This window comes from Pyxicephalus adspersus, chromosome 1, assembly GCF_032062135.1.
Source record: "Pyxicephalus adspersus chromosome 1, UCB_Pads_2.0, whole genome shotgun sequence".
NCBI lineage: Eukaryota > Metazoa > Chordata > Amphibia > Anura > Pyxicephalidae > Pyxicephalus > Pyxicephalus adspersus.
In genome coordinates, this window is record NC_092858.1 from 151,474,509 (window position 1) to 151,495,416 (window position 20,908).

General features: G+C 35.9%; 1 protein-coding gene across 4 annotated transcripts in view; it reads right to left on the minus strand.

Moving 5' to 3' along the window:
- GLRA2 (glycine receptor alpha 2) overlaps nt 1–19,459 on the minus strand; it is a 111,382-nt gene extending 91,923 nt beyond the window's left edge. Inside the window, exons 1-3 of one of the 4 annotated variants that reach the window (XM_072431450.1) lie at nt 18,621–19,459; nt 15,222–15,343; nt 1,580–1,647 (exon numbers count right to left, since the gene is read on the minus strand). In XM_072431450.1, the coding sequence (XP_072287551.1) occupies nt 1,580–1,647; nt 15,222–15,343; nt 18,621–18,688 (258 nt within the window). In that variant the 5' untranslated portion in view covers nt 18,689–19,459. Of the gene's footprint in view, nt 1–1,579; nt 1,648–1,745; nt 1,814–15,221; nt 15,344–18,620 lie in introns of those variants that run through there. The other 3 variants (XM_072431480.1, XM_072431460.1, XM_072431470.1) reach the window with 3 other exon arrangements.
- Nucleotides 19,460–20,908: the final 1,449 nt, after the last annotated feature.

Genomic DNA, 20,908 nt, shown 5'->3' on the forward strand with positions numbered 1-20,908 from the left:
AAGAATTTAAAGGACCAATATACCTAAAATAAAATTATATAAATATATACATTAAATATACAATAAAATATTATATAAAATTGTATATACAGTATATATATATTTATATATAAGGAAGTGTGTTTGTAAGCAATAATATGTTAGATAAATATCTTTCTTTCATGTAACCCTTTTTTTTGGTTTATTGGTCCTTTAGGTGATTTTTTATTAAATTATATGAAATAATTTTAATGTTAAAGGTATTAATATAATTCAGAGCTCCAGTATTCACATACATTTTGCATATATTTTAAAGCTGATTTTGTTTTAACATAGCTCAATAATTTCATAAATTTGACAACTGCATCTAATTCCATCATAAATATTTCACACCTATCTTGTCTGCAACTGTGGGAACCTTCACCCCAAATATGCAGACATCCAATCAGCTTCAGATCATATATCCATATATACATATATTTATCTTGCCTTATTGTTTAAACCAAGCTCAAAATTATTGAGGTAATGTGTTAATAAGTTCTTTAGTATAACCGTACAAAGTTATTTGGGTTGATTTACATTGGGAAAGTTGATTAAAGAAGTAAAACGTTTTGTAATTTGCAAAAAAAAAAAAATAATTGTTCATTTAAATTACTAAAAAAGAATCAATGTCCACTTTGGTTGCCCAGTAATATGCAAGCCAAAGTCTTTAATAATTTACTTTTGCATAACTTGGTATTTGTTATTGTGAACATACATTCACTTTAATACTAATGGAATATTGATAAAGCAGTGAATGTGACACCAAAAATTCACTGCACATAAATCTTCCAAGAGCACATATTTTACATATAGGGAGGGTTAATTACTTCTAGATTTATATGAGTGTCACATTTACTGCTTTAACACTGCCTGTGTTATTAAATCAAGCAATAAATGCTCCTTTTATCAGGTATGTCCTGTAGTTGCCACTATTGGAAAAAATCTGACATTGATATTCCTTGTACTAAAGTGAATGTCAAGGAAAAAAACATGCAATGCATATCATTTCCCTATGTGTTATCACTTGATAGACCCTGCAAAGTACACAAATAGCTGTAATGCCATTGTCATTTGCTAAACTTTTCAAATGTTTCCACATTCAGATCTTTAAAAAAACAAAAAATAATAATTAAAGTCTAAGGAGGGGGGCTCTTTAACAGTGCACAGGAAGTGCAGAGGACACACTACAGCTTTGAATTTCAAACAAGATAAACAAGTATTTATTGCAGATATAAGAATGCTACCAATGGTTTTTAAACAGACCAAAGAGAAGGAGAAAAGGAGAAAAGTTAACTTTTAGGATTTACATACACTTATATGCAGAATATGCAGCGAGGGGATATACTCTTACAATTTACAACACAGAGGAATCAGGTGCCGTGATCAAATTTAATTTACCAAAGAATACTATTTTATTTCATTTTCTTGAGTATTCATTTATAACATATTAATTGGTATTTATCTTGACAATAACTTTAAGTTAATGTATTTTTAGTGTAGCTTGCAGTAACATGTGCATCTTCTTAGCAGGGTAGCTTCAATGGTCATCCCCACTCACCATTGTGGTTTCTGCTATTGAACCAAAGCTGTTGATAAATATGTTGCAGGTAACATTTACAGGAGGACCTGTAAGTTAAAATGACAGACAGAAAAAAGAAAAATGACAGCTTGTTTATATTACATACATTCATCTCTGGCTTTAGCCAGCACAGAACAACACTTACCATTGTGGTCTCGGTGACCGATCCAAAACTGTTTATAAAAATATTGCATGTAACGTTTACTGGAGGACCTGCGAAATGCAATAAAAATGTTTGCAAGAGATGAGAAAGCAAGGGAAGGTAATGACTTTAATCTGTACAAACTGGTACAGATTCCGAGGTAACCATGAGGAAGAAAAGCATATTTCACAACACAGAAAACAAGCATTGTGGATGTGCATTCAGAAAAATAACATACAAAGAACATAAAGATGTCAGTTGATGTTTTTGAAAAAAACTGGTCATCTGAAAATGTGAAATGAATAATGCTTGATACTGTACACTGGTATTATAATTGAAGTAGTGGAAAAGCTTTAAACATAGAATGCAGTTAATCATTTCTTTAACAAGGGTTTAAGCGTTTTAAGCCAGTGCGCCTTACATTCTACTTGGAGCAGGGAACCTTCAGGAATCTTCAGGCTTTACACAATGAAAATCGTGAAAAAGACAAATGTATAAAAATGGCTGATTACAGACAGCAAGTCAATAACTCACAAAAACAGTGTGAATATAATCTTGGAAACCTATGTTGTTTTGAAAGTTTCTTCTATGGTGAGGTAGAAGTTTACTATGGTCTAGACCAGGGGTCGGCAACCCTTGTTGTGGCTCCCTTTGGCCGCTGACTGGAGATCCCTGATGGGGATGCCCTTCCTCCTGTAGGCACTGACGAGGAGGGGGGTTCCCCTTCTTGTGTTCTAAAAAAAAATCTACCGTGAAATAAATCTACCAGGGGGCGTATACAATGACTTCATCGTTAGTAAAGTTTCACAGCTGTGTTTGTGTATGAATGCTGCATGATATGTTCTGCAGCCTTATGTCTCTCCCTGTACAAACCTCTATATCTCCTAAAAGGTATGTCCTACTGACCAGTACACAGGGGACCATCATAGCTTAGCAGTACCCCAAATTTATTCTCCCCAGCTTTAACAACTTTCAAAATATGGAGGTCATAGATATAAAAAATAGTTAAAATTGATTGTTGTTTTATAAGTGTATCTAGAAGCCCGAAATTAAACATACAAACTATGGACCCCCAGGGCAGCCTAAGAATATACCAACCTGTCACAAAACTAGAAATGTCGTACTACGCTACCCAGTCCCCTTCCCTACTTTGAACACCAATTTATCTGGAACGGAGATCAAATCCAAAAATGTAGGTGCAAGTGGTGGACACCTATGACTAACACCCCCAAAAACTTCATCATTAGGCCACTGTCAGAACGTAAAGAACTCTTCAAAAAAATCTTCCCTGTTACACATTGCTGGAGGCTTCTAGCACGAGAACCCCAATATCCCTGGAACAAGGGGGAACAGGTGAACAAAATTAGAGGTGGAATTAGAAGTGGGGACACGCGTGGCTAGCACCCCCTAAAATTTCATCATTAGGCCATCGTCAGAATATAAAAAACTCTGCCCATCAAAAAAATCTACCCTGTTCAAATGTAAATTTCCTAAGATTTAATCCTACAATGTAATATTTGATATACATAATTGTGTGTAAACATTTGATATACATAATTATGTAGGTCAGTGGTCGCCAATCTTTTTTCAACCTTTTAGTGGACCACTAAAATTACCAGCACCAGACCGTCCATGCGCGGGGAGCCAGGTAACGAGGGGGTACAGGTGAACAAAATTAGAGGTGCAAGTGGGGGATACCTGTGGCTAACACCCCCTAAAATGTAATAGTTGGGCCATCGTCAGAACATAAAGAACTCTGCCCGTCAAAAACATCTACCCTGTTTTACATTGCTGTAGGCCTCTAGCCCCTGAACCCCAATTTCTCTGGAATGAGAAGGTACAGGTGAACAAAGTTAGAGGTTCAAGTGGGGGAAACCCATGGCTAACACCCCCTAAAATGTCATCATTAGGCCATCGTCAGAACATAAAGAACTCTGCCCATCAAAAAAATCTACCCTGTTACACTTTGCTGGAGGCTTCAAGCACCTGAACCCCAATTTCTCTGAAATTAGGGGGTACTGATAAACAAAATTAGAGGTGCAAGTGGGGGACACCTGTGGCTAAAACTCCCTAAAATTAATCCACTAAAGCATTGTCAGAACATAAAGAACTCTGCCCATCAAAAAAATATACACTGTTACACTTTGCTGGAGGCTTCTAGCATCTGAACCCCGATTTCCCAGGAACTGGGGGGTACAGGTGAACAAAATTAGAGGTGCAAGTGGGGACATGCGTGGCTAGCACCCCGTAAAATTTCATCATTAGGTCATCGTCAGAATATAGGAAACTCTGCCCATCAAAAAAATCTACCCTGTTCAAATGTAAATTTCTTAAGATTTAATCCTACAATGTAATATTTGATATACATAATTGTGTGTAAACATTTGATATACATAATTATGTAGGCCAGTGGTCGCCAATCTTTTTTCAACCTTTTAGTGGACCACTAAAATTACAGGCTCTAAACCGTGCATACACGGGGAGCCAGGTGTCACTCAAAGGGGGAGAAACCTACGCCATAGTGACGTCATGATGCAAGAACCCCACCAGGGACACAACCCGCCAACTTCCCTGAGCCTGAGATTTGTACAGGGGATGTGTCCCCTGTCATGAGTACATTAAATCCAGTGAAATACAATAAATACTACACAAATTTATAAAAAAAATCATGATACTAGGGGCATAGTTCAGTGTTTAATTTATTTCAAAGTAGGGCTTCACATGCACACTGCACTTCTGTTTGCTGTATTCTGATGTTGTAACAGGTAAAATTAAAAAAAGGATTAAAACTTTTAAAAGTTTATAAGCTGTGTTATGTTTTGCGGCTCCAGACTATTTTGCTTTAGTGGAAGAGGGGGCAAAATGGCTCTTTTGATAGTAAAGGTGGCCGATCCCTGGTCTAGAATATCCATTCTAAAACTTTTTATCCCAGAGGAACCCTTAAAATAAATTTATGGTCGAAGGGAACTCCTGACAAAATTGATTCAATGAGGGTCGGTGGGAAGAAAGCCCCAAAAAGGTGATAATAAGTAAAAAATGCCCTTTTCAGTGTTAAAAAAAACAGCTATCAAGATGACTGTTGTTCATCCTATTTGCTCTACCAAGTAGCATTGGACCTAAAACTATGAAGGCACCATCAGTTGGGAGGTAAATTACCTAAAACTTATGAAACCGCCAACAACCACTAGAGGAACCCAAGGGTTCCATAGAATCAAGGTTGAAAATGGTTGGTCTGGAATATGAAAGATTTTAACCCAATGGATCCAGACAGACATGTTTTGATGCATATAACACTTTATATATAACATTGATCATTCTATTTACCAACAGATTTTGGAGTGCTGTTGGGTTGGCCAACAGCCATGGATGTATAAAAAATTCAGATAAACCTAGGCTAGGTAGGAAAACAAAAACTGCCATTCTTTTATTGTTTGACCGGCTGACTTATTATTCAAAGCTGAAACAGGAACAATTGAGTATATAGGCAGTAATAGGGGCCGATAGAGGTCATATCACCCTGGCCTGTCTAATCTAATGCAAACACAAGCCAACCAAAGAACTGTAGGAACCATAACCCCTTACTTTCTTCTTAGCTAGAAACCTAACCAATAGGAATATAAGAATTCTTATTATTCTCATTTTCTAGAAGAACTAGAATCTGATAAATGATGTTTGCAGCATCACAGTTTCAGATGTATGATTTTATATGCTAGGGTAAATTTCCTTCTTACTCCTTCATAAGTATTTTGGTCCAGCAGATTTCTAACTTTGCTTCAGGAGACCTTTACCTTCCATTGGTTTTGGTTGGATGCAATGTTAAAGATAGACAAGTAGTTTGATACGTTGATTGTGTTTTGATATATTGTTTTTGTTTTTTTATATATATGAATACAGTTTCCTATTATCAGTATTACCCATTTGCACTTGTTTTATAACATCTTTATAAAGGTGACTGTTTTCTAACAATACCTGTGTACTATAGTAATTACAGCTCAGACTGCTTATTAATAAATAAAATTGGCTTCTGCCAACTAGTTTTTATTGCAGCCAAAAAACAATCTTTTGAATGTTATGACAGCAATTGGCTTCCTGCCCCCAAACAGACTTGTCCAGACTGAATGTTTATTTTTCTGCCATTGTTTTCAGTATGGAAAGTGATCATTTCTTTTCAATTCTGGTAAATGTTTTGCTTTTGGTGACTAATATACGGTGTGAATCTGAAGCTATGTACAAATCTCAGATCTTGCTCTGGATGAATGATCAGAGGTGAAAGTCTGACATGTACATAGATCCCCCCAAATCACTTTGTTGCCCCACCAAAAAGATCAGGCATGGCAAGCATGTTTTATAGGTCATCAGTGGCTGATTCTCTCATTGCTCACTAAAGTGGTTTGGAGCATGACTGTTGGAGAATAGAAAACTGAATCCTAACAGTAACGTTGGGGCACCATACAACAGTTATTATCCAAAGATAAACAGAGAGGCCAATGGCTTATACAATGACACACCTTGGATCATGGTGGAAAAAAGTGTGCAGTGCTGCAAATTGTCATGTCAAGTAAGAAACTCCTGAGGAAGTCTATCCTGAATATACCCGGAACCAGAAGCCTGTTTTCATTTCACTCTTGGTATTCTATCTGGATGGACCCTGGGTTTACACAACCTCTACATGTAAGCAGACCAGCATAAGGCAGAGAGTCAGTTCAGAGGATAATTGCCATGTTTGTTCACACTTTTTTGGGTTAGTTGATCATTTTATATCTTTACATTCTTTTTCACATTTCAAGTTTCATGCAAAGTCCTATTTTTTGCACTGCACTCCTTACAGGCATTCTTATTATGGATTAGATGCATAATGCTTCTGGGGCTCTGTGTGCAATATATTTGGCTGTGCCCTTTATTACCATTAAGGATTGGTTAAATAATAAAGCCTATTGTTATTTTTTTCTACTGAATCCAATTAAATATTTCTAAAAGAGTAAAAGATTTTGTTTTGGATGAAATATGGTGTAGAGGATAAATCAAACTTTGTTATTTCTTTAACTTGTTTAGAAATCCCCATTGAGAAACCCACATTGAGAAACCCAAAACATTCCAACTCGGTGCAGCCCATCTAAAAACACTCCTAGTGAACATCAGAAACAAATTACTCCTTTTCACATTATGCATTATGATCTGCTGAATTCACTTCAGTTATATATCTGTTTAGTAGTGGTTTAAGCTTAATTTTTTGTGTTCTTGCTCCTAAAAATACTATTACCTTCCAGTTTCCATGTGGAGCCTTTTTAAAAAAAAATAATATGTCATTTTATCTAGAGATTAAAAACATCTAAGGCAAAGTAATAGATTATTTAACCTGGAAAAATATCTATTTTACACTACATCTTATATGTATTTTTTGTGAATTAAACAATTTGATGCTAGATCATGAGCTAAAACAACAAACACATGTTAAAAACTCATATGGCATTGTCAGTTTATACTAATGTGTGTATAATTGTTCTTCTGAGGACAGAACAGTCTAGTAAAGCACTTGTGGATGTCAATTATAGATCTATCCATTATCTGAAAAATTCTAGGTAAAGCCAATCAATAACCACCCTTTACCAACCTTCTTCACACCAGACTAATATATGATTTAGGTTTAAAATTGTAGCTACAAGAATGATATCTGTCCTCTGTTTCTCTGGACATTAAGAGTGGTGGAAGAAACAAAGAAATTACATTGGGCTTTGCCCGTCTGCTTTCGGAGTAAATAATAGGGAGGCTCCTACAATCATGTAAAAATGTCTGCTTCTTATAGGTCTTTCTGTTCACATAGGACAAGGAAAGCATGCTGTGTGTAAACACATACTGATAACATAATATGCTACGCAGAATTCGGTGGCTAGCTGCTCCCAGGATCAATTTTTTAGCGCCATCAACAACATTTGTTGTGCAGTTGTGGCATGGTCATTGTGTCGCGAGGGATTATTGGCCATCCCAAGTCCTCGAGCAACAACCACAGGCAGCTCGCTGCGGATACGACATGTTCCCATTCAAGTTAAAAAAAGTGGCTAGCCACTCATGGGCAGCCAGAAGCTGCATGTCACATCCAAGACCCTTCCAGTAAACAGCAAGCAATGCGAACGCAACCACGTGCAAACATATGCACAAAATGCTGCCCCTTTATGGCTAAATGGCAGCGGTTGGGAGACTTATCGAGCGTGTGGTATGGCTTAAATTGTTGTTGTTATGCCCTGCCTAAAAGAAGATGCAGTTGCAGAGGATAATAAATATATATTTATATATAATATATAAATATAATATAATTAACCTTTACTTAGATTGTTTTTTTTAACCCTTACTTAGATTTGGTTTTTTATATTTTTTAAGGCTGCACATACAAAGCCTACAGTTCACGCAGCATATAAATGCTAACAAAAAAATATATATATATATATATATATATATATATTGCTCAGTCTGTATTATTTGTAACACTTCTTTTTATACTGTCTTGGTAAAGGAGCAGTTATTCAGGAAACTATGAACATTGCCATCCAATAGAGATCATTACAGGCAGCAAATCATAATATCACAGTGCAGATGTCACAGCTATTTTACTGAAATGCCTTCAGCTTTTCACCTGCTAGAGAGACTGACCTTTTCCCTAAAACAGAAACCAAATAAACAAATCTCACTTTTCTTTCTTCCAATTAGTTGTACGACTACTCCAGTAATATTCAATCTTGATGATAAACTATGATCGGAATAATTAATGTTTATGCAATTACCAGCATGGAAATGCTAGCTTGTTAGGCAATTTACCTTGAATTGGCTAAGGAGCTGCACTGTCTCTATGCTTAACTCCAGGAAGATATAAACCAAAATATAACGCAGTGTTTGCATTTAAAGTGTATTTGTACATGAAAACAGTTTAGGTCAGGGGTCTGTCAGGGGAGATCTCTGATGGGGGATCCCCTTCCTCCCAAGACACTGCGGAGGAGGGGGATTCCCTATCCGGTGTTCTAATGAAAAAAATCTACCAGTGAAATAAATCTACCACGGGGCGTGTACAAATGGGTGTGTACAATGACATCCCCCTCCTTTGAACCCCAATTCCTCTGGAATGGGGAGATGTACAAAACCAAAAATGTAGGTGCAAGTGGGGGACACCTGTGACTAACACCCCCTAAAATTTAATTGTTAGGCTATCATCAGAACATAAAGAACTCTGCCCATCAAAAAAATCTACCGTTACACATTGCTGGAGGCACCTGAACCCCAATTTCTCTGGAACAGGAAGGGGGTACAGGTGAACAAAATTAGAGGTTCAAGTGGGGGACACCTGTGGCTAACACCTCCTAAAAACTCCACCCATCAAAAAAACCCTACCCTGTTACACATTGTTGGAGGCTTCTAGCACCTAAACCCCAATTTATCTGGAAACGGGGGTACAGGTGAAAAAAATTTGAGGTGCAAGTACTGGACACCTGTGGCTAACACCTCCTAAAAATTCATAAAAACTCTGCCTATCAAAAAAATCTACCCTGTTACACATTGCTGGAAGCATCTAGCATCTGAACCCCAATTTCTCGGGAACGGGGGGGAGGCGGTACAGGTGACCAAAATAGAGGTGCAAGTGGGGGACTCTTATGGCTAACACCACCTACAATTGAATCGCTAAGGCATCGTCAGAAAATAAAGAACTCTGCCCATCAAAATAATCTACCATATTACACATTGCTGGAGGCTTCTAGCACCTGAACCCCAATTACTCAAGATTGGGGGGTACAGGTGAACAAAATTAAAGCTGCAAATGAGGGACACCTGTGGCTAACACCCCTTAAAATTTCATCGCTAAGGCATCATCAGAACATAAAGAACTCTGCCTATCAAAAAAATCTACCCTGTTACGTTAGAAGCCTCCAGCTTCTAATGTAACAGGATGATATGTTAGAAGCTGGAGGCTTCTAGGGGCATAGTTCAGTGTTTAATTTATTTCAAAGTAGGCCTACACATGCACACTTGTTGTAACAGGTAAAATTAAAAAAATATTAAAACTTTTAAAAGTTTATAAACTGTGTTATGTTTTGCGGCTCCAGACTATTTTTCTTTAGTGGAAGAGGAGGCAAAATGGCTCTTTTGATAGTAGAGGTTGCTGACCCCTGGTCTAGGTGAATGAGTGTATATCAGGAGAGCATTCCACCAAGCTTGCCAATGGCTGGGATCATAATGTATCATATTCTCTTTTTCAGAGTTCAAAGCAGACCCACATTCTAACATGTAGACACTGTACATGAATGACATACAACACAGCTAAAAAATGCTATAGATTGATAAATATTATATAGAAGCTAATGATTCCCATCTGGTTTTGTCCACAAGCTTTCTGAACTGCTTGCATCTTGGGAGATTATTAATACTATTCATTCTATATTTTCACATTGTTGAAATGGATTTATTAATGCAGCAGAAAGACGTATGTATCGATGTCAGTAATTATAAATTGAAGTTTTGGGAATGCCCTAGTTTTGAATAGATCTTTATCGTTTTTTTTTTAATACATCTACCAACTAATCTATTGAAAATACCTACATAGTGTCCACCAGCCTTTGTAAAAGTAAGTTAGAATAAATTCAGGTACTTATTTTCAATCAGGATTTTGTTCCTAGCAGTAAAATAGCATATATGAGAAACAAATAGGAGGAGTGGGAATTTTATTCTGTTTATTCCACTTATGATGATGTACGGTTTATTTTACCTTTGAATTTAATTACCTGTCTTTTTACAGCAATTATTGCAGAAGAGGTAAACTGTATTTTTTCCATATTTAGATAACCTACTATATAAATATATATTTTACTAGACACAGCTATAAAACAACAAGGTTTCAGGTCAGTTGCATTTTAGATGTTTTTCATGTATATGTTTCTCACTAGTTTTTTTTCATTACATACAATTCATATCTTTTACAAATAAACATTTTAGATTTGACAATGGACTTCCAGAGCCTTGTGGGTTATCTCAAGACCGCTCATCAGAACATCATATTTTGTATCTCCCTGATAGACCTCAAACTGTCTAAAAAAGGAAGAATTGCTGTCCTGATGACTTCTTCAAATAATGCTTACTTAAAAAGTTTAAATGGTTAAATATAAAAAAGCAAGGTTTAAGGCCTATCTTAAGGCTAATAAATTGGAAAACCAGGCAGATTTGAAAGACTGATTGATGTCTTCAAATATATTGAAAAGGAACAAACTGACAAGAGGAGAAAGCACAAAGATAATGTCATCGGATGTCTTCTGCTCTTTCACTGCCCAGTAATGCGCTTGGGACAGGGCGCTATCACCAACACCCTGGCTATAAAGCTGCAAAATCCTTCTTGACCTGATTTTGTGCAAAAGGACTGTTTAAATTTTAGGACTAGGTGGATAGAAATGCAAATGACAGGTAAAACAGCTACCTTACATGTATTTTATATCTTTATTCAGTTAATTTTATAGAGGATTTTCAGTTCTGGCAATAATGAGGGAAAATTTAATCTGTAAAAAAACACTGTATACTCTATTTCATAATCAATGTATTAATGATAATTCTTTTTTGTACTGAAAACTTATTATATTTTTCTTTGGAGATGATGAACATTCAACCACAAATTTAAAACTGTAAAAGTTCTGTTTTGAAGAAAGAGACAAGATGCAGGAAGGCTATTGACTGTTATGACTGCCACCCTGGCTATTCCCATTCATTGCACACTGAGAAAGCATAGCGGTACTTACAGTTCTAATGTGGGAGCTAATAAACCACCATGAAGAAGGTAAAATGCTTTTTGCATGCTGGCTACAATGGGCAGAACCTGATACTAAAATCTCAGCCTCAACTGCACTATACAAATAACACACAAACTATACTTGTGTATTTGTTGCTAAAGCACCATGAAAGCAGTTTTGAGGCATCCAAATAATTCAGAAAAGAAGCCAATACATTCTCTGGAAAGCAGCAATATCAATATTGTAAATGACAAGCTAAATCTGATTCATCCTGCAAAATACACTTTAGGAAAAAGTAGCCATAAAATAAATAAAAAAAAATACTTGAAAGTCTGCTAAAAAAGAAATATTGGCATCCTACATCACTCTTTGAATATTAAGCCATTTGTAAAGCACCCTTAGATCTCTTGATCTCTTGTAAATCTTCTATGTGTGATAATCTGGAAACAAATATGCTTATGTCAAGTGCCCAACACAATAGCCAGTCTTTTCTGAAGAGTAATACATTACTTAAAATGTTAAATCTGGATCTGTATCCAAGTAACAGTCTTTGAGTGCAGTCAATACTGCCGTAGCTCTGGTTTCCTCTCTCAGCGGTAGGAGATACATTAATATACAGAGTGACAGATGTCCTCTCACAAGAATCGTGTACTGTACTGTATGTTAACAATCGCAGGTAATTGTTAAGGGACACTCAGGGATTCTTCCTCAAAGAGTTTTTTTTATTTTCTTTGAAACCAGAAATCCATTATTCATGATCAATGTTACTCCAGTTGTAGTAATGGATGGATGGAATGTATTGGAACAATGTCAATCACATGATGAATTGATAGCTGAAAGACATACATGCAAAGACACACATTTTAATGTGATAATACAGCATTGGGCAGGTTGGAACAAGGTGATGAAATGATCTTAAAGGAAATAATATAACAATAAGACCTTAGAAACACTTACAAGCAAACATTAATGGCAAGTAATGCTATATACAATTACATTTAGGTAAAAAGAACCTTGTGAATTATTTATCTTGATGCATATATAACAGTTCCGAATTCTGCACAGAATAATATAAAGTTAGCAAACAATTACTAATATTTATAAATATTTTTGTTATTATTACATTTGTAAAAGTTCCTATGAACTGATATGATTGCACTTGTTTTGCAACCTGTTATTCCACAAGTACATTAGCTGCCAGCTTAGGATATAAAATAGCTAGGTGAACATTTGAAATTATTTTAGTTCATGCCATTAAAAGTTGTCATCAAGGCACCGTAAACATTTCCTTTATTTAAAAAAACAACTCCACACAATTTATTTTACTCCTGTGTAGACTCAACGGGATCTATTTATAAAACAGGGAACCAGACATTTCCTGGTGGGCATCTTCCAGGTCTATGTGTTTCAGTGGTAGTAATCAATTCCCTCCAGGGGGTGTTTGAAAGAATGTCAGATTCCCTGGTTTATAAATAGAGAAGAGTAAAAATAAGTGTTTATCCTTCTTTAAAAATGAAAAAATGTTTTGTTGCAGTTTATGCTCCCAACTAGATATATTATCCCCTAATTGCTGTTGGAATATCTTTCCAGTGGGACATTTCTAACACTTTCAAACATGATGATCTGGCACAAAATTTTATTATATCCTTAACCCATTTATCCCTGAGGAACCCTTGAAGTTATGTTCAGGTCTCAGGGAACCCCTGCAAAAACCACTATATTAGGGGGTCATTGGGAAAAAAAGCCTCCTTGCAGTTGTGGCTAGAACACCATCCCTGTAGATAACTTAAAAGGTCATTAGTGTCATGCAGCTTGCTCTTATATGTGGCTTTGACTCAGAAGTATGCAAGCATCAATTATGAGGTCAATCAGCCACAGTTCAAGGAACCCTGGGGTTCCACGAACCCTGACTATGAATAAATGTTTTTAATATTTAATCAAAAGTTCACCAAAAATTGGTCAAATGAGATCACATGGAATGGGCGTAACTAAACAGTCAGGGATGTTTGCTTTTTACATTTCACCTCTCCACCCATATGCTTTCTAAAAGTATGTGCCTAAAATGTATTCATTTCATAAGGAATGGGCAGTTGTACAAAAAATTAACTTGGTCACAAAAGTACACCCAACCTTCAACACATACATTTATGGCAGCCACATTATTTTATTGAAACAGAAGAAAAAGTGAAAGTGTACAGAAAATACTAAAATCTTCATACTGCATTCATTAAATTCAATCAGTTTAATTCTGGAACTTTTACATATGTATGCATAAATGTTAGCTAAACATGTTGCTGACTTTTTTCTAATATATATATATATATATATATATATATATATATATTGGTTGTTCTTTACCATTTAAACTCCCTTTTAGTTTTAGAAAATGTAATCTGTAACTTAATAATATAAGATAGCACAAGGCCATAATTAAATGTTCTTACCGAGGAGATCTGAAAGCTTAAGAACAGTTAGCACACATATTCTGCACCTTTCAGCACTTCAGATATTAGATTTCAGCAGTTTATATGATTAGCTTGTAATTGGTTGCATCTAGTGGTGTGCAGTTTGTTATGAGTTAACACATGATCTGGATACTTACTGAAAATCCTACCTTTCACAGTAGTCATTTTAAATAATTTAATTCTTTTTTAATTCTCATGAATGTAGATGTAATATAAACATGAGATAATATTTAAAATCTTACTTTTGGGGGTCTAGTTTTAAAGCAGTTGATCTGGCATTCATTTAAACATTTGCTGGTGGAGAATGAAGTACTGTCATTGAAAAACATGGACCTGGACGATTCTCCACCAGGGAATGTTTCAATGAATGTCAGATTCACTGCTTTATAAATAGACCCCTTGATCTTAAAGGGCAGTTGTTAGGCATCAATAACACTTTGCATGATCGGTAAATTAATGGAAGCAATTACCATATATACAATGACTTGTAATGCATGGCATGCAATAAGTAATATTATGTTATCTATCAATATAGATATTTCTTCAAATGCATAGCGAGTTAATCAGAAATACTTTGGCTTCTAGGAAATGTCTATAACATTTTTATAAACACTATTCAGATTTCTTAAGTAAGAACATTCAAGTAGCTTGTGTCAGACCCTAAAAATAGAACTCAGCTGAGTATGAAAGACTAAATTACCTGGTCAATCAATACCACTATTCTTCCAATAATATAAAGGTCCTACAGTGACTTTTGCTGCCTCTCTGACTCGCTCTGCTTCTGTTCTTGATGAAATTCCTATGATTATTTGTCTGCTTGGGCAGAACAGAGAAGCAGCAGAAGTAAATTGCAAGTGTTTTTTACAGGCATGCTATGCACATATGTGAATTATCTATTTTTTCAAATGCAGGATAGATTAATAGATAAATAGATAGATAGATAGATAGATAGATAGATAGATAGATAGATAGATAGATAGATCGATAGATAGATAGATAGATATGTATTAACACTTTATAACATTCTCCATATCACTTTCCAGACATTATACATTAACATTTTCTTTGGAGAGTGAAGCCATTCATATTAAAAACTAACCAAACTTTCATGTCAATGTAGCTTCATTTTCAGAAACAAAAAGGTATAGATCCTCATACATGTTTATTCAGCGCACTAAAATATCTGCTTTCACTACGAAAGGTATACTTTGGACAAAGGAAAAACTGTAATCATTTACTTATTAAATAATTGTGCTTACCTTTAAAATTTGGTCTGATTCTTGCATCATATCCTGATGTTCTTCCCATTAATTTGTCCAAAAAATCAGAGGGAGACATGCTTTGAGATGGGGATTTTCCATGTTCTTTACAGTTGGCTGTCCTATACAAACCACCAGGATCCAGTATTAGACACTGAAGAGTCATTTCTAACTGTTATGGTCAGTTTTTAATGTGTATTTATAGAAATTTCAAATGGGTAAAGAAGGGGGAATTCAATAACGTGAAGAACAATCTGCTGTTAACCATCTGGAAAAGTGGAGTAAACATAATCTGGTTGGGTTCTATTGGTCAGTACAGTTTGAACTTCACCATTGAACTTTAAGATACTTTAAAGTAAAAAACACCTAATCATTTTTTTTTTCATTTTAATTTAGTGATGCAGTGTTTACTGCTGTCTATTTCGTTACTGGGGATGATTTCTCTAATGCTCTGTTCTAGTAGAAGGTAACTGTGGTCTCCCTGCATAGGCACCAATTGACAAAGGTTCTAAACCTTTACCACCCTATTTAAAACTTAAAAAAACATTGTTGCTTCATATATATTTAAATAGAATGTGGAAAGGATAGGACCTTTGTTAAATACCATCTCTGTAAATATATATATAAATATAAATATATATATATATATATATATATATATATATATATATATGATATAGTTGCCTAAATTCACCATCCATTTCCTGTAAATGTAATTCGTCCTAGCCCCTCCACTGCCAATACAAAGTGTCCACGTCACATGGCCAGTGATGTAGATACTTGCGAAGAGAGGAACAGAGAAGACTTGGGACTGGATCTTTAAACGAGTAAAGAGGGTATTGGCAAGTGTGTGGAATCTGGAAATCAGCTTTAGGTTTTATTTGTTGTTGTCGGTGTGTCCACAGGAAGAATGTAATTAACAGAGACCCAGAAACAAATAAAAGTATGCCAGGAGCTCTTGCCCTTCCCTATAAAAAGCTAAATCTATTGGACAAAGTATTAATGTGCTGACTTTTGCTGAAATACACCCTGACCTATGAGAAATATGTATGCTTCTATTGCTGACCTATGTAGACTGCCAATGACAATTATTTGGCTTCTTTGTTCATTTTTTGGCTTTAATACTTTGAGTTACCAGCCTGAAACAAATACTATATTTAGATACGAAAGTCAGACATTTGTTTGCATTAAGCTTGTTCCAGGTAGTGGTAAGTGGATACTTCTGATTAGAGTCAATTCTGACTTGGTTTGGAGCAATTTTGACCTCACATGCCGTTCATCGGTAGACAACTAGATGAAAACAGCCATCAAGATCTGGCGGCCAGATTGGCTGAGCCTTACTATACCTGTCATCGACAGGTATACCTGTCATCGACAGGTATAGTGGGCCACTATCACAGATTATGATGATCACAGATGTCATTGACAGGTACAGTAAAGCTTATTAAAGAAAATAATTCTGGCTTGGATGTCTTGCTGACAAGACTATTATTTTTACATTGGCGCATTTTGCCCCTGGAGCAGTCCTGTTCTCAATTGTGTGCCAAAGTTAGACCCATCATTAGGATCATTGTTATTACTGCAATGTTGGGAATACACAGCACAGTTTTTTCTTACTATCCTCTTTTTCTCCAAGTATGTTCTACCATCTATAGCACAGCTGACCTATATTTGTAAAGATGGTAAAATGACTATAAAATTTCATTCAGAATCTGTATGTATTTCAGTGGTAGTTGGATAGTTCTGATTGGAACCAATTCTAACTTGGATTGGAGCAATTTTGACCTCACATGCCATTCACCGGTATAGTAGACAACCAGATGAAAACAGCCGTACAGACTGTTATATTAATAATTCCAAAGAGTAGGTTAAGTATCCATTTATTTCTGTAGTGCAGAGAAATTAAATACATTCACAACCTAGTTCCTCAGTTATAATTGGTGGGTCTCCCTCAAAGCTAGGCCAAGAACAATTGGCCCATTTTGCCCCTGGAGCAGTCCTGTTCTTAACTGTGTGCCAAAGTTAGACCCATCATTAAGATCTTTGGTATCACTGCAATGTTGGGAATACACAGCAGAGTTTTTTCTTACTATCCTCTTTTTCTCCAAGTATGTTCCACCATTTATAGCACAGCTGACCTATATTTGTAAAGAGGATAAAATGACTATATAATCTCATTCAGAATCTGTATGTATTTCAGAAACATAGTGCTGTGCCCAAAATTAACCAAGCAATTACCAATCAAGTTAAGTAATGAGACCTTTGTTGAAAATGGTCACACAGCAACTAGCAAGCTGTACATTTGTGTAATGGCCGTTGTGTTTTTGTCTGATAATTCCAGGCAGATTTGTTCTTCTCCCCCCCCAGTCACTAGCAATGTATAAAGTCATGTAACCAGTCAGTGAAAAAAAATTCTCAGCCATGGCATTCTACGGCAGCTTTAAGAATATGAATGGTTGAATATATTTGGCTAGGGATTCCTGGGCCTGTCTGTAACTGTCTCTGAGCAGAGCAGCACTCATGCTCCATGTGGGACACTCCTGTCACATAGCTGTTGATTAATTAAAACAAGATTGCATTCTTGCATGATTCTACTATCTTCTGGCCGTGGGAGATGTTTGAACATGTATTAATTGAAATTTCTGGTCATTTGCTTGTGAGGATTAGATAACCTGTGCTGATTTTGCATTTGCAGACCTCACAAAATCCGGATATTTGGTAAGCTGATGTAATATTGTTAGTGGAACTGTAGTAAAAATGGCTTCTGAAATGTGCAATGTGTTGTTTATGTTGTGTATGCATATATGTTTATAGTGCTATATGTGTACTTGTTTATATTGCTATGTGCATATGTATATATACAAACACATCTGGGTTGCATTTTACTTAAACAGCTAACTTATGGATTCTTACCATCTGCTACCCTTTAAAAACCTATATTGGTTCTATACAGTTGCTAACAGGGACAGTTTGCAAAATATTGAGCTCCACCAGTACACATTCCAGAGAAAGTACAATCAATAAGGAACAATATTAATTTCTGCCTAGTGATTTTTTATCAGAAATATTCAATAATAAAAGCATAGTCATTAAAAAAATATTATTAGGAATTAAATAGTTTCTTAGCAATCTAAAAAATAACTTGATTTCATATTTATTGTCAAATAAGAAAGTCAGCAGATACATATTTTATTAAGTGGTGTGCATATTATTTAGTCATGGCAAAGAACAGTTATGTGGAGTAATCTACAGCAGCCAATTAGATCCCATCTTTCACTAGACTACAGAAGTTAGAACAATGAAAGATGATTTGTGATTGGTTGCTATGACTTTACTTCACACATGACTCTTCTCCATATTTAATAGGAACCAGAGCAGGTATAGGATTCTGTTGCCTACCTGAAGTTACTGGTTTCAAAGATTAATGCAAAGAAGGCTGTCAAAAGGTTGAGCAGCCGCCGGTTCATTCCTCCTGATTTATTCTAAGGTTAAATATTCCAGAAACAATCCCAGAAAAAAAGAAAAGCCTTTGGTGGAAGAAAATGGAGAAGAAAAAAAAAAATAGAAAAGCCTTTGGTGGAGAAAGATGGAGAAGAAAAAAAAATAGAAAAGCCTTTGGTGGAAGAAGAAGAAGACAGCTCCTAGTGTCTAGATCCCAATGAGAATTGTTTTTCCCTGAAAGTGAGGGAGATCGGCATGGTTACAGACTATGGGGAAGAAAGAGAACAAGCTCCAAGCTGGCAGCATTGTCAGGTTAAGCCGAGGCTCATTATTCGGCACCGGTGATAACGAAATAACACACAATGATCGTCTTCCTCCTTCCTCGACTCTCCACAGAAATGTTATCTCATAAACATAGCGTAAAGCGGGATGCCCACATTGGCCAATTCCCCCGTTTGTAAGGGAAGCTGTGTTTCCTGCGTAGGTTGCTATTACATCACAGTCCTGATAGGAAGGAACTGATATTGGCAGTAGAATCCATAAGGTGAAGAACTCAGGATATTGGGGCGAGGGATATCCCTGGCCCAACTTCTAGGCAGTGCGACGTGAGCTTTTCAGTATATAGAGTTGAGCTCATTAGAGGCAGCAGTTCAGAATACTGATATGTGTGATATTTTCCTGTGTTCAGCTTTGTCTGGGCTTTGTACTAGCAGATAGCAGCAGATACTTCTCCTTGCTTGGCTGCTGCTGACACTGAGGCTGATGTAGAAGAAGAAGAGGAGGAGGCATGTAGGGGAATGAACAGAAGCTTTTAGTATTGCATCTATGGACTGTGCTGATGGAGGCGGGAGGAGGCAGCTGACTGCATTCCTCCCCACATACAGAGCAGGTCACCTCCTCTCACTGTTTCCTTGGGATACATTGTGCGGCGGTCCTATGTGTATGTGCCTTCACCATCTCACACTGCTTCCATCGCATTTCTGATGGACATAAGAAAAAACATTCTTGAAGAGAGTTCATTATAATAAAAAAACAGTATTTTATTATTGATATTATCATTATAATGAAAATACAGGATTTATATAGCGTCAACATATTACGCAGCTCTGTACATTAAATAAGAGTTGCAAATGACAGACAAATACAGACAGTGACACAGAGGGAGGAGAGGACCCTGCCCAGAAGAGCTTACAATCTATCTCCATTTCTCTTATATTTTTATATATAGTATGTATATATTCTAGTTTTCAGTACATATCCTTTCTCAAAAGGTGCATAAGTAATGGTTGATATAGGTTTAATGGTTTACCAGACCTGTCCCAGGTCACACAACCAGTCCCTTATTCTCCCAAGATAGTTTCTTGTATTATACAGATGTATTTTCTTTATGTAGTAGGTTCTTATTTCTTAAGCAGCAATATCTTAAAGACATAAAGTTTTATGTTTACCATTGTCTCTTGAATAGGTATGGGGTACTTTGTGACCATTTAGAACAACAGCAAAAAAATACTAGAAAGAGGAGTTTCTGTTAGTGACACTTATGTTTGTTTCTTTTTCCACTCCACATCACATGTTCTGTGCCATGTACACTTTGGTTCCTTCCTGATATCAGTATAGAGAGAGGTGTCATGGAAAGATGACACATTAATGACATAAATGTGTCATAATGTGTGTTCCTTTTTACAACAAGAGCTCTTCCACTTTAAGAGCATCAGCAAAACCTCACTTGAACTTATTTTGGAATGATTATTATTATGAGGGTTATGTTTTTGAATACATACTGCAATCTCTGGGATGACTGCACACATACACCTTAGCAAAACAACTATATATAATCTATATCTATATAATCTTACTTTGTACATGCAAAGATCACACTTGTATTAGGTAAAATTGAATTTGATTTTAATATAATATGTTTATACCTTTTAATTATTCCTAAAACATGTTGTTTCGAGCCATGTCACATTTTGCTCAGTTGATAATGCACATTGATTAGTCCATTTCTCTATGCATAGATTTAATAGGTTAGCTGTATATATATATACATGTATAATACACCAACTGCTTCTTGGGTTTAGATCTGACTGATAAAAGATTTGTTTGTTTTTTTTACACAGACACATGTAGACACACATGCACTGCATATACTCCTCAGTTTCAAGAATGTTGGCACTTATGCCTGAAAAAAGAAGGCAATCAGCTGAAAATTGTAAATTCATCTGACTATTACTTCATCTGACTAT